The sequence below is a fragment of the Exophiala spinifera genome (assembly GCF_000836115.1).
Source record: "Exophiala spinifera strain CBS 89968 unplaced genomic scaffold supercont1.4, whole genome shotgun sequence".
Lineage (NCBI taxonomy): Eukaryota > Fungi > Ascomycota > Eurotiomycetes > Chaetothyriales > Herpotrichiellaceae > Exophiala > Exophiala spinifera.
The window spans coordinates 2,440,121-2,452,905 of NW_015622516.1; the positions used below are offsets into that span (position 1 = coordinate 2,440,121).

Consider the following 12,785-nt stretch of genomic DNA (forward strand, 5'->3'; position numbering starts at 1 on the left):
CGTCTGCCTTTCGCTTCTTCATTCCTCATGATCAATCCTCGTGGCTAATGGCAATGCACACACACCATCACGGAACATTCTCCATGGTCAATCTCGTCTCGCCGTCAAACACAGTCAGCTCCTTCCGGGCACGGGCAGCCTCGGCTCGGATAATCTGCTCAATCCCCTTGGATCTCGGGACGAATCTCGCCTTGAACGGCTCCGGTCGCATGTTCTCACTCTTTGTAAATCCGTCGAGGCTGGTATCAAGCTTGACCTCGTTTCCCTGTCCGTAACCATTAGCACTGTGGAGGTTTCTCGCTGCAACAAACGTTCTCCGACGATGCAAGACTTACATTCTCATCCAGACCGGGCTTCATGTCAAACGCCCACAGGAGCGTAGCGATGGTCATGAACAGACCCTGCTCGGCCAAGGGCTGACCGCTGCATTGTCGACGACCCCAGCCAAACGCGTTGTGACCCTGCTTGTTGGGGTATGGTCTCTCGAGGCCGCCCACAAATCGCTCTGGCCTAAAACTGTCGGGATCCGGGTACTCTCGCGGATTGCGATGGATAGCCCACACATTGCCGGTGATGGGAGTGCCCTTGGGTATGAAATAGCCACGGTACACGTCATCCTGAATCGGGGCGTGAGGAATGCCTCCGAGAATCGTGACGGTCCTCCACCGGAGGGTTTCGCTCAGGATCGCTTTGACGTACGGCAGTGAGCTTTCGTCGTTCCAATTGGGCACTCTCTCCTTCCCGACCACCTTGTCGAGTTCGTCGTGGGCCTTCTTCTGGACGTCCGGGAAGGCGCACATGGCGAGAATAAATGCTAAGGTGGTGCCGCTGGTCGTATCGACGCCTCCACCAATGAGGTTCGAGGTAAGACTGGCAATTTCTTCCACGCTCAGACCGCTCTGAGCTTGCTCCTTGTACAAGCGTTTCGCAAAATTGTCTTCTCGCATTTGCGCGCCTTCCTTTGAAAGAGCGGCGAAGTATCTTTGCATGTGTTTCGAGAGGTTGAGCATCTGCTTCGGCCACGGGTACACCCAGTTGAGCATTCTAGGGAGGTTGGCGAGGAACGGGATAGACTCGACAATGTACAAGCCGGGGATGATGAAGTCGACTCCTTCCATGACCTGCAACGCTAGCTGACCGACGTAGTCGTTGATCTTGTCGATGCGACGACCCCAGCCAATGATCGAGACCACAGATGTTGAGTAGCGCTCAATCGCCATGACGAAGTCGTCAGGTCTTTCCAAGAGATCTCGAACAAGAATCTTGGACTCATTTGCCTGGACGTCGCGGAAGGGCCGAACGGCTTGGCTGCCAACAGCCGTGTGCTTGACAAAGTAGACGGTCAGAAGACGGTCTTGCTTCCCCAGGGGGCCAGGAGCGCGTCACATACCATCAGTCGTCTATGTAATCGCCATCGGTCGCCGTATTCGAGGTTGACTTGGTTGGAAGTCGTGGCGTTGATCATGTCACCTGTATTCTAGTTAGATGAGCGGTTTCCAGTGGGGGAAAATGGGACGGCGCAGTGTCAATCAAAAGGGCGGCGGAGGCGATAGATAGGTGTTCTTTTGGAACCGGGACAGAGGTTGGCAAAATCAACGGGGCAATTAAAAGGGTGAAAGGGTTTTTCACGAACCCATGGCAATCATTCGAGGACGACTCGAGTAAATGCTAGCTTTCTTGTCGAGCAGGTCCGATATCGACCAGATGTCGTTGCACATGATGGTAGGTCGATGACCCTGCCAGATGGTAATCATCGGATCATTGTATTCCTTGGACCATCGCTCGAACTGTGCCCATGGCTTGTACTTTTCAATGGTGAAGTAGTTGCCAAAGAGTGGCAGGGGCAGCGGGCCCGGAGGCATCTTTCGACGGAGACGGAGGACTCTGACATAGTCGACGAGAACCCAGAGAATCGGGATAGCGACGGCGCCAATGAGTGAGTACTTGAGGATGTCGACGGTAGTCAAGGGTAGAATCGCGCCCCCATTGGCGTTGAGCGTCTGAAGGACACCCATATGGCCCTTTGATCGGTCGAGGCTCTGAAGAGTTGAAGTCTTGAATACAAATAGACACAATTCTAGGAGCGATGTCACCCTTTCGTGTATGACCTACGGCATCCAAGGGTGCTGCAAAGATACTGAGTCTGGAAGAAGTTTATAGCTTTACCCTCGGCCATTTCTTTCTATGAGCATCGGCGGTTCTTTTGATGCCAGCGCTGAGATTCCAACCTCTGGGGCTCCTCTGGGGCTCGATCAAGGTGGGATCTTGCGGGGCCTCACTAGCCTTTCCCCAGAGAATTCGTGTCGGACGAAAGCCTTAAGTATCCTGAGTCGGCGAGTCCTCGCGAACAGTCAAAAGGCGGGATTTAGATTGCCAAGTACGGGATACGATGGTCATGGGAGATGTTAGCAAATGCCCCCGACAATTCAGATCAGGTCAATTTCCAACCCTCATGGTTCATAGGGCTGCATCCTTTCCAGACCCATGTCCAGAGCGAAATCCTGCGCAGTGTGCCGCGATCTGGGGGTGGATAGAGACTGCGTGCATATGTCCGGCTACATCTTTGCACACTTTGCGGGAAAAATCCATTGTGCGCGATTCACCCATCGGCCCCGTGCGCCAGTGACTACTGGGCACGTTGGGTGAATCAGTGCTGGAGGCGTTCAGTCGCTCCAAGTGAGAATGCATAGCTGGCCCCGGCGCCCCGAAGTTACAAGCCTGGTGACCCCACGGGGAGCTTGAAGGGTATCGGCTATCGTCGCACACGGCTGCTGCACCAGACGAATATGAGGGGCAACTTGACCCTCGTCCTGTCTTTGAAAGGCCTGGACTGTCCAGCCCCCGGGGTGGTAGCGTGGGTTTAGTAAACGTGTGAAGGTATTGGATATATCTGTCCTGCACTTCCGCTACGACGGGTCGTCGAACCCTCGTGCTGCCTGAGACCATATCAACATATATCATATTGTAAACAATGGCACAACTGCAGAGTCTGGTCGCTAACGTAAAGACCGTATCCCCGCTCCTGGCAGGATGCGGGCTCCTCGGGATATGGGTGCTGTTTCAGCTGTTTTCCTACCTTCGAGATCCTTTGAGAGACATACCCGGCCCATTGGCGGCACGATTCACCAGGCTATGGTATCTGAAAGAAGTCGCCTGCGGTCGTTTTGAGCAGACCAATATCGCCCTGCACAGAAAGTATGGACCGATTGTCAGGATCGCTCCACACTACTATTCCATCGACGATATGAATGCGATCTCGACCATTTACGGTCATGGCACACATTTTGTCAAGGTGGGTTAAAAACACCCTTTGTAGACAGACAGATTCGCAACGATTCCGGGCAGCGTTGACTTGAACGCAGGGTAAATGGTACATCGCGTCGGCGACACCGACCAGTAAAGTGCCCAATCTCTTCACTGAACTCGACCCCGACGTCCACTCGGCCGTTCGACGAAAGGTGGCTTCCTTGTACTCGATGACAAGCCTGGTAGCCATGGAGCCCAATGCCGTGGAATGTGCTCGGTTGTTGGCTGAGAAATTCACCGCTTTGGCTGAGTCGCGCAAGCCGTTCAACCTGCAAGTGTGGCTGCAATACTTCGCATTTGACACCATTGCCCTGATTACAGTACGTTTGCTACCTGTCTCAAGAGTCTGCAGATTATTAATGTCTGGTGATGCAGCTGAGCAAACGATTCGGCTTCCTCGACACCGGTGAAGACAATGGCGGCATGATCGACGCCTTACACAAGTATCTGCTGTACCTTTCCAAGGTCGGTGTGATCCACGAGTGGCATTCGACCTTGAACTGGATCCTGTCGTTCATGCCGAAGCAAGGCATGCATTACTTGGGAAGCTTCATGATAGACCAAGTCGCCGAAGGACAACGACAACGGCCCAAAGGAAGTCTCGAGAAGGATGAGTCAAAGCCCACAGACGACTTTCTGACGAAACTGTTACGCATGAACGCTCTCCAACCAGAAAAGTTCTCAATGGAAGATGTCTACTCCATTTGCATGACCAATATCGGAGCTGGGTCTGACACCACTTCTGTCAGTCTTGCTGGTATCCTCTACTGCCTCATGAAGAACCCAGAGGCACTGGATAAGGTGCGTGCGAGGCCACTTTGACATCGTAGCTTGCTAACGCAGCGCAGGTCAGAAAGGAGATTGACGAAGCAATGGAAGGCTGTGGGCCGGATGAAATGCTTAGTTTCCAAGAAACTCAGAAGCTGCCTTATCTCCAGGCATGTATCAAGGAAGGTCTGCGTGTGCATCCCGCTACTGGCCTACCCATGGTGCGTGTTGTACCCAAAGGTGGGTCCACTATTGCAGGACGATATTTTCCAGCAAAGGTACGTGACCGCATGATCCCGCAAACATTGATTGTATTCTAAGTCAGAATCAGACCGAGGTCGGTGTGAACAGTTGGGTGGCTCACGCCAACCAGCGCATATTCGGTCCAGATGCGGACAAGTTCAGACCAGAGAGATGGCTTGAGTCCGCGGAAAGGACATCAGATATGAACAGATACATCATGACAGCAAGTAGCCCCAAGCGCTGGGGCAAGACATGTACTAACTGGTTGTCTTAGTTTGGTGCGGGCTCGCGTACCTGTATCGGCAAGAACATCTCGTTGCTCGAAATATCAATCTTGATCCCTGCATTGGTGAGAAAGTTCGACTTCACACTGGAGCACCCGGAACGTCAACTTGAGACTGAGAACGTGTGGTTTGTGAAACAAAAGAACTTGGATTGCTATGTGTCGCTCAGGAAATGAATCATGTAGTCTTGTCATGAGCAGAATATTGTCGAAAAGAAGCATGAACCCCCAAAGCGATGTTGGCGAGCCATCACCTTGGGACTTGGCGAAGCTTTAGGAGATTGGTGTTTCAAGGTACCTGCTTCATGGTGTCGTCTTCACTTGGGAGCATATCCAGCAGAAATTGCAAAACCCATTCCTGCATAGCCAGTGAATCATGCCCGCCTTTGGTGCCCTCCACCCAGCCCTCGACTTCTTCTGGACGGTAACCTTTTTGGGGAGTAAAGAGGTAGCTAAATGACTCTGACATTATCCACGAATCGCACTCCCAGTGAGGCTGGGATGTGAGAACTCTACCAGGTTCAAAAAGTCCCTGCACGTGGCAATGTTTGGTGCTTCCGAGTGACATCCACCCCCCCGGCAGAGACTGTGGTGCCTTCGGGAGAACGACATGATCACCATGTCCTAACTGTAAGCGTAGCTGCGGCGTTGCTTCAGAGCCTTCGGACGTTGTGTTCGCTTTGATATAGTCTTCAAGTCCAGGGAAATATTGCGTCAATTCGGGATTCACCATGACCGTCTGCAAGCCAGCTTCAAATCCGCCCGGGTGCTTTTCCACAATGACTCCGTGGGAGCCGAGCAGAGTCTGGCTGATGATTTGATGACCAAAACACACGCCTGCTATTCGAACCTCGGGATATCTGGTATAGACGAGTTTGATGAAGTCCGCCAGTGGCTTGATCCAGGGGTAAGGATCATATGCTCCTGCCATTGAACCCGTGACAAGTATGGCGTCTATCGTGCTTGGATCGGGAAACTGGCCCCTGACAACATCGAAACCACAGAAGTCAGGTGGAAAGGATAGGTCCAGTCGTTTCGCGGTATCAGCGAGGACTGATGAAAATATTCCGCTGAAATATGGACCGTATGTCTTTGCTATAATTGGGACGTTGCGTTCACAGTCGAGGATCGCTATACGTCGAACTCGACGACCAGGTTTAGCTGGGAGTTGCATTCTGCTGGTAAGATGAGGATCGATTGAAAAGCGTTGAAACTGTCTGGCAATGACCGGTTCTTGTCCTTAAAGGTGCATCGAATTTTTCTATAAAGTTGCTGCAAGGCATATTGTTCCTGTTTAGGAAGGCGAGATGTCTGAGATAGCGAGATGGAGTTGAGCGCCGTCCGCGGCACTGTCAGTCTCATTGGACATCAAAATGATTAGCTACTGAGATATCCGTGCCGGTTGAGGATACCAAGGGATGTGCCAGGTCGCAGGAACCATGCTTTCACGTTTTCGACGTTTTCGAGGTCTCAACGTCAAAGTTCTGTGGTTATTGATGCGATCGCGAGAGTGTAGCCAGAATAGTGCCTGAGGAGAGATTGCGCCCGTGCGATATGACTGGACGATGGAGAAGAGAATGCGCAAAAGTGAAGACCTCGACCCTTGGGGTGAGAAGGCTGTACCCTTAGCCTCATGCTTCAGAGCCAGCCGTCAATTCGTGAGGGTGCCACAGTCCCGATGCCTGTGCTCAACATCTGTGAGACATAAACGGCCAGTTTTGTTGGCCGTAGTGGCCGCAGCATGATACCAGTGTCGGTGTGTTGGTCGAAGCAAGAAGGAAAACGAAGCCGATGATCCCATCGTCACGTGCAACCACGCATCCTGGTGACAAGACGCCTACAGGCGACGTCTAGCGGAGAGGTGAGATGCCTACAGGCTACATCTGATGGACATGACGCAGGCCTCAAATCTATCCATTACTCATACCGATGACGACTCACACGCGTTGGCTGCTGCTTCCGATACCATCATCACGCCCTACGCGTCCATGATGGCTTAGACTTGTAAGCGTGGAGAAGACGCACTTGAATGCCACACATGGCCGCCAGCGGCCGAGGACGTTGTACTTGCTGAAAGCGACCAGCTACGTGGAAGCCCGCGAAGCCCCTTGGATCGGAGGTAGTTCAAGTGTAGTGTTGATATGATTATTGGCATACACTGGCAACCAGATATTAGAGATAGACACTAGCTAACAGGAAAGGAGTCTGGCATAACATGTCGCCGACGTGAGAAACCTTGCTTGACCTCAGCCAATCCACCCCAAAAACTCCATGAAATGAGTGTCGTGATTTTGTCTCGTCAAACCTGAAATCCAAGCATATCTTTACAGATAATTGAAGGCAACATTTGCGCCTTGCATTATCTCCAGTCGTCACCGTTTTGACGGCACCACTCTATGCGCCATACTCCTTGTCATGGACAAAACTGCCTCTGCTTCTTGTGCTCCTGGTTCTTCGTCCACGGAATGGGAGTCCACCAAATCGGCGACCTCCCGCAGTCTTTGGCGTGCTATCTCTTCGAGCACCTCCGCCCACACAGAAGAGAACAGTGGCGAGGAAGAAACAGGCCAGAGCGGCCCATTCGAAGCCAAAGGCATATTTGCCGATATGGGCAGATTGACCGTTTCGACGGAAGTTGTCGCGACCCTTGACATAAGCAGCACTAAGCCCCGTGTCAGTAAATATCTCTATGCTAGCAGTATAAGCTACTCACGTCATCAGTGATGCCTGGATGGCCTGGAAGAACATGGCGATCATAGTAAGCAATCCGCTCAAGTAGCTACCGAGTCTCGTGCATAGCGCAAGGAGGCCGGTGAACAAGGCGCAGACACCGAAGAACAGTGCAATAAGCATGAAAGCGAACATGAACCGAGTCATGTAGAAGTAATAGCCGTGGTGACGGACGAAATTTCTGGGAACATTGACGTCGGTGTCGAATTCGCGATGGGAAGAGGGATCGAGAGGGAATGCTGGGTGGACGTCGGAATAATGCTCGTCACCGCAAGCTGTCTTGCCGTTCACAACATTGCACACGTTCCAGTACGACCATCGAGAAACAGGAGGGGCACCGGGGATGTTGCCCGTCTCAGCTTGTAGGAAATAGAATTTGTTCACCGGATCACCATCAACTGCGCCGGCGAGGAGGATCAGAAACATGAACAGGAGGGCGCCTGCCACCAGTATGAGGGAAACGAAACTGAAGAGTGAACCTGCGTGAGAAGTGTCAGTGTGCGAATGCCAACTTAGGAGCGCATGGTTCCTTACGGCCTGCCATGATGAGGCGTGTGAGGCGGATGAGGTAGGATGTCAACAATGGTGAGTCGGCCGCGGTCGCTGAGGAGAGGCTCGAGCAGGCGCAAGTTGGCGAGCGAGAGTGAGGGTTGAGGTCGAGGGCACGATCGGAACTGCGAGAGGAGTAACGAGAGAAGCAATAGTGGGTTGACAAGTAGGACTGGGTTTTTCTAGTGACCAGGATGGAGGTGTCTTGGATGAGGTCACCCTGGGGTCACTGGCCAGGGAAGAGCTGTCGGTCTGCTATGCCGGGAGCGGTAGGGTGTTGACGGGTGGTGGAGTGGGAGGATGAGCCTGGTGCACCGGGCGATGGGCGAGAGATGGAGAGGGAGGAGATGCCCAATAATAGGCTTGATCGCTTGCTGCGGGTTGACGTGTCCAGCTTCTTCGCAACAACGCTTTTGAGGGTGGAGGACGATTGGGGGCGCAGGCAAATGTTGGCGGGAGAGGGAGTGAGTGTGAGTATCGCAAGCTTTTGGCCGTGTCACCGTCTCTCCATCTCCGTCTCTCGCTTTGAGACCTCAAAACAACAATACACAATAAAAGCCCAGATCAAACCACCAAGTTGGCAGAAACACACGTCATCACTAGGAATTTCCCGCTAATGACCGCCAAGCGTGAAGCTCTAATAAACTACACTACTCTAGGCTAGTACCCGCCACTAGCGAGCGATAGCTCCAACTTTGAGCTTCTAGCGCCTAAAATCATGACCATCACCAGATGCGGGATCAGCATCACAGATTCACACCAAAACCATTACCACGTATTCCGGCGGAGGAACAAAGTACAAACTTCCAGCAAGCCTAGATCCATCCAGCCTCCATCGATAACAAGTCTTCACACCAAACACAAGCTACTTAGCGCCATGTCCACATGGGTGTATCCCCCCATACCGCCAGATGAACTGCGCAAGGCGGAGGAGGACTCGCTGGTAAGCTCAGCCAGATAGCACGGGAGAGACTCTTTGATTGACGCTTTGAACAATAGAAGGCCGAGCTTCAATGGCTTCTGAAGTCCCTACAACACTCGCTGGGGGCGCTGAAAGAGGGTCTCGAGGAATGTGCGGCATTGTTGGCTGCAAGAGAACCAGGGTCGACTCTCGTGTTGTCATCATTAAGGTCTGAAAGTGTCAAAGGCTTTGTCACGCGGATCGGCACCAAACTGGTCAAGGGCGTCAGTTGATCCATGCGAGAGTATACACGCCGGGCATGCTAACATCCTCCTAGGACATACATTTGCGACTCACAACTCTGCCTCCGAACACACCGAGAGGCACTACGACGTCTACCCCATCCACCAGACTGATATTTCACTCATCTTCTTCCACTGCTGATATTCTCCTGCCACAATTGCAGGAGGTGCGATCTAGGATCAACGATTCCCTCGATATCATTGACATAGCGAGATGGACAGGTCAGTCGACAGATTCTTCTTTCATCTCGGGACAACTTAGACTCCTCCATGATCACCTACGTGAGGCCCGATCCTATCTGAGGGGTCCCGTCACCGGCACTGACGCCGCTGCAATCCCTGGAGCAGAATGGTGGACTAGCAGTGCCGACGAGAGTATATTTCAACCCCCTCTGGGTGAATACCTGAGTCTACACTTCACAATCCAGGATGCGAACCTCGTGCTCACTGTGAGGACGCTGGCACCTACGTCGCCTGGCGGAACTCCTAGCACCCCAGCAGAGGGCTCATTTTCTTTGTCTGGCTTCAACCTGAGATCCAAATTATTAGGTCTTGGACCAAGACCACCGAATCATGATGAGATGGGCGAGATATTCGAGTGGCGTGGGAAACAAGAGGTCATTGTTCGTGAAAAAGTCCGCGTCGAAAGTGGTGATCCGAGCTTGATGAGTGTAGCAGCCAAGCTGAGTGCCCTGGAACATGAGGTTGCCCGGTGGCGCATGAACCTTCGGATTATTCTTACGGGGAGCGTTGAAGAGGACTGATGAAGCCTCGAAGCAACAATGCCCACAACGGCGCGCTGGGACTTACGCGCTGTGTGGCAGTGATTTAATCTCGCTTGGTGGATCATCAGGCTTCGATTAAAGTGGTTACCCTGCAACCCCCAGCGCCCAGGGACGTGCACGTGACGCACCGGGCCCCCGAAAGCCCCTTGCTTCTCAACCTGCATCAAAATCTCAATTCGAGGGGCCAAGCGATGAGCTGAGCCTTTCCTCATTCTCTTCTTTCCACTTCGACTTTCCCAAACTTGGGTCTCTCGTACGTTTCAAACCCTGGTATCCCTGCTATCTCGAACCTATCGCTTGTGGCTGGAATCTACTGTACCTGTTATTAGACTGGGTCAAAATGCGAAAGTCTTTCTACGCGTCAAACACTCCAGCGACAGCTCGGCCGTTTGTTGCTCACCGTCTATCGGCCTAAGAAAGAGAACATAGAATGGATGTCTCGAATCTCATGCGAACAAAGGATTTCTTTGAGGAATGCCTTGATGAACGAATCCACTGCCTCATGCTGTCCCCCCAACTGGATTATTTGACGGGCTGCTCCCCTGGACGAACTGATCACGACGCCACGATCCAATGGCTCCAAACCTCCGAGATACAGACTTGTTCTTGTCTGTCAAGGTCGACAGTCACCACAAATTTACTCAACCTATCATCCGCACTCCATCAACTGCGTCGCCATGCTCTGACATGAGCGCAAACACCGCGAAAGCCGCCACGCCAGATTCCAGCTTCAAAGACCCAACTAAGAAACTCCGACATAAACGGAGGTTTACCATCGGGGGTGCCGGTCAACGTTCCGGCACGGTTCCTCACAGCCCTGTTCCTGCCATAGAAAAGAAACAAGTGGCACAGGATGAAATCGTCCACTCTCGGCCTGCAGTCACCACTTCACGCACATCATCATCTCGACGAAGTATTCCGCACACGAGTCTATTCAAGGATGATCACGAACGGCAATTATCCAGAACGCCGAAGCAATTACAGCCTGACATAACAGATGGAGCTCGCCTATCTCCGAAACCAACTCCAGTTGTCGTCACAGATTCACCATGCAGCAGGTCAAGCAGATCAAAATCACCAAAGGCGTTGTATCCTCCTAGTAGTTGGAAGCGAGTTGAACCATTGACATTCAATTTGGCTGAGCAGACGAGATTCGAGACACCGCTTATTAGTCCCAGTACGGACCATGCTATAGCTTCACCTCGACGTCCTAGTCTCGGGAGAGCTCGCCATACTGAGCCAGTATCAGCCGCAACAGCCGTTTCAGATGTCTGGACAGAAATAGCTGGCTTGTCACCACAACCACCCAGAAGAACGTTGTCAGCACGATCACATCTGCCGAAGCAGCCCATGCCAGCAGCACAGCCGCTACCGACAAACCAGAACATCCCCGCTGATGGAAAGTCGATACTAAGCCAACGATTCCCATCTGTTACCGGAGTATCTGAGGCTCGGCCTACACCGACAGTTCAGAATACACGACCAAGATACATTCGCTCGCGACGTCGCAGCAATCCTGTAGCACCGCCGTCCCAAGAACACAATTTACCCGCTCCCGAGATCGCATACGCGGACACATTTCACTATACAAATTGTGAACATACGAGTCCCCCCATGTCGCGTCCTTTGAACACCCAGCCCATACTTGTTCCCTATCAGCATGGTCTGTTAGCGTTCCCACCGTTTCATATCCGCGACTTTCTGGAAAGTCAGCCAACAGTCACGCCCAGCATATATATCATAGAAGGCGCATGTTCAATTTGCGACCTAGCATATCGACGAAAAGCCGAATCCGACATCTTGGCAAGATACACCACACGGTCGGAGAACCTATTGCTACAACTAAGCCTACTCCAGGAGGATCTGGATGTCAAGTCGCCCACTGCCCTCGATTTACCGGAGCGCAAAAACACTGCCACACCATTCCCAACGTCGTCTTCGAGGCGGAATACAACAAGCCCCGAGCCTTCCACGACCTCGTCCATCACTCCTGAAAATATCCAGGCGATATTGCACATGGAAGAACAGGCAGAAAACCTGATCAAGCAACGCGATCTCGAAGTAACGGCGATTTGGCGAGGGTATACCGAACGTTGGGGTCCTGCAACTGTTGCAATTCATCATGCGAATGACAGAATTATCAGGGGGAGAGGCCGGGCACAGAGTGCCAGTAGTGCATCTACTTTCCCGGAAATGGACAACATCAGCTCTCTGACATCGAATTTCGATAACAGTACGGACAGAACATCTACCATGACATCGACTGTTTCTACTCGAACCACCCAAACCAATTACACCAACGCCGTGCTGTCGTCGACGACTCCTCGACGAACGAGTCTGTCACGAAGAACAAGTAGAAGCGATTCAATTGGACCGCAAGATCGATATTCGGATGGGACAAGAATAGTGAATGTGCCCTCTTCTGTGGACGGTGTTAAAAGGGATGGACGGATGCTGGTTGACTGGATTCGGCCTGACAGGACAGAGTCGGGTCTGAGGGTCAGAAGTCGCAGTCACAGTCAGACTCGCAGTACAAGCAGAGTGTATCCTTGAAGCGGATGGGGATCAGAATTCTACGACCTCTTATGATTCATTAGGGGTTTGTTTTGTTTTTGAGAGCATAGCGTGGAGGAGTTTGTCTCCAAGCTGAGAAGGATTATGCCACAGCAGTCGGGAGGGAAAGAGTGAAAGTGGGTGTGATCAACAGAACAGAGAAGGACATAGGTCTGGAGGGTGATTGTGCATCAGATAGCTAGCTGTGAGGTGACAGACTCGGTCTCTGTACCCACCTTGAAATACAGGGCTTGATGGACATATAATACGGATTCCTGATTCCTGATTCCTGATTCCTGATTCCTGATTCCTGATTCCTGATTCCTGATTCCTGATTCCTGATTCCTGATTCCTGATTCCTGATT

The 12,785-nt window shown here is 52.1% G+C and overlaps 6 protein-coding genes across 6 annotated transcripts; 3 read left to right on the top strand and 3 right to left on the bottom strand.

The window, feature by feature from the left end:
- Nucleotides 1–67: 67 nt before the first annotated feature.
- PV08_06078 (uncharacterized protein) lies at nt 68–2,015 on the bottom strand (the record flags this gene model as incomplete). The annotated part of the gene is made up of 4 exons (XM_016380416.1): nt 68–265; nt 336–1,325; nt 1,391–1,470; nt 1,634–2,015. The coding sequence occupies 4 exons, from the start codon at nt 2,013–2,015 to the stop codon at nt 68–70; spliced, it is 1,650 nt and encodes a 549-aa protein (XP_016236243.1).
- A 956-nt stretch (nt 2,016–2,971) lies between these two features.
- PV08_06079 (uncharacterized protein) lies at nt 2,972–4,591 on the top strand (the record flags this gene model as incomplete). Its single annotated transcript, XM_016380417.1, has 5 exons — nt 2,972–3,292; nt 3,363–3,626; nt 3,682–4,107; nt 4,155–4,352; nt 4,406–4,591. The coding sequence occupies 5 exons, from the start codon at nt 2,972–2,974 to the stop codon at nt 4,589–4,591; spliced, it is 1,395 nt and encodes a 464-aa protein (XP_016236244.1).
- Nucleotides 4,592–4,889: 298 nt separating this feature from the next.
- On the bottom strand, nt 4,890–5,774 carry PV08_06080 (uncharacterized protein; the record flags this gene model as incomplete). The annotated part of the gene is made up of 1 exon (XM_016380418.1): nt 4,890–5,774. One exon carries the CDS (start codon nt 5,772–5,774, stop codon nt 4,890–4,892), a length of 885 nt encoding a protein of 294 aa, XP_016236245.1.
- A 1,220-nt stretch (nt 5,775–6,994) lies between these two features.
- PV08_06081 (uncharacterized protein) lies at nt 6,995–7,874 on the bottom strand (the record flags this gene model as incomplete). The annotated part of the gene is made up of 3 exons (XM_016380419.1): nt 6,995–7,262; nt 7,314–7,809; nt 7,865–7,874. 3 exons carry the CDS (start codon nt 7,872–7,874, stop codon nt 6,995–6,997), a joined length of 774 nt encoding a protein of 257 aa, XP_016236246.1.
- An 882-nt stretch (nt 7,875–8,756) lies between these two features.
- On the top strand, nt 8,757–9,846 carry PV08_06082 (uncharacterized protein; the record flags this gene model as incomplete). The annotated part of the gene is made up of 3 exons (XM_016380420.1): nt 8,757–8,822; nt 8,879–9,064; nt 9,118–9,846. 3 exons carry the CDS (start codon nt 8,757–8,759, stop codon nt 9,844–9,846), a joined length of 981 nt encoding a protein of 326 aa, XP_016236247.1.
- Nucleotides 9,847–10,440: 594 nt separating this feature from the next.
- Nucleotides 10,441–12,420, top strand: PV08_06083 (uncharacterized protein; the record flags this gene model as incomplete). Its single annotated transcript, XM_016380421.1, has 1 exon — nt 10,441–12,420. One exon carries the CDS (start codon nt 10,441–10,443, stop codon nt 12,418–12,420), a length of 1,980 nt encoding a protein of 659 aa, XP_016236248.1.
- Between the last annotated feature and the right edge of the window lie 365 nt (nt 12,421–12,785).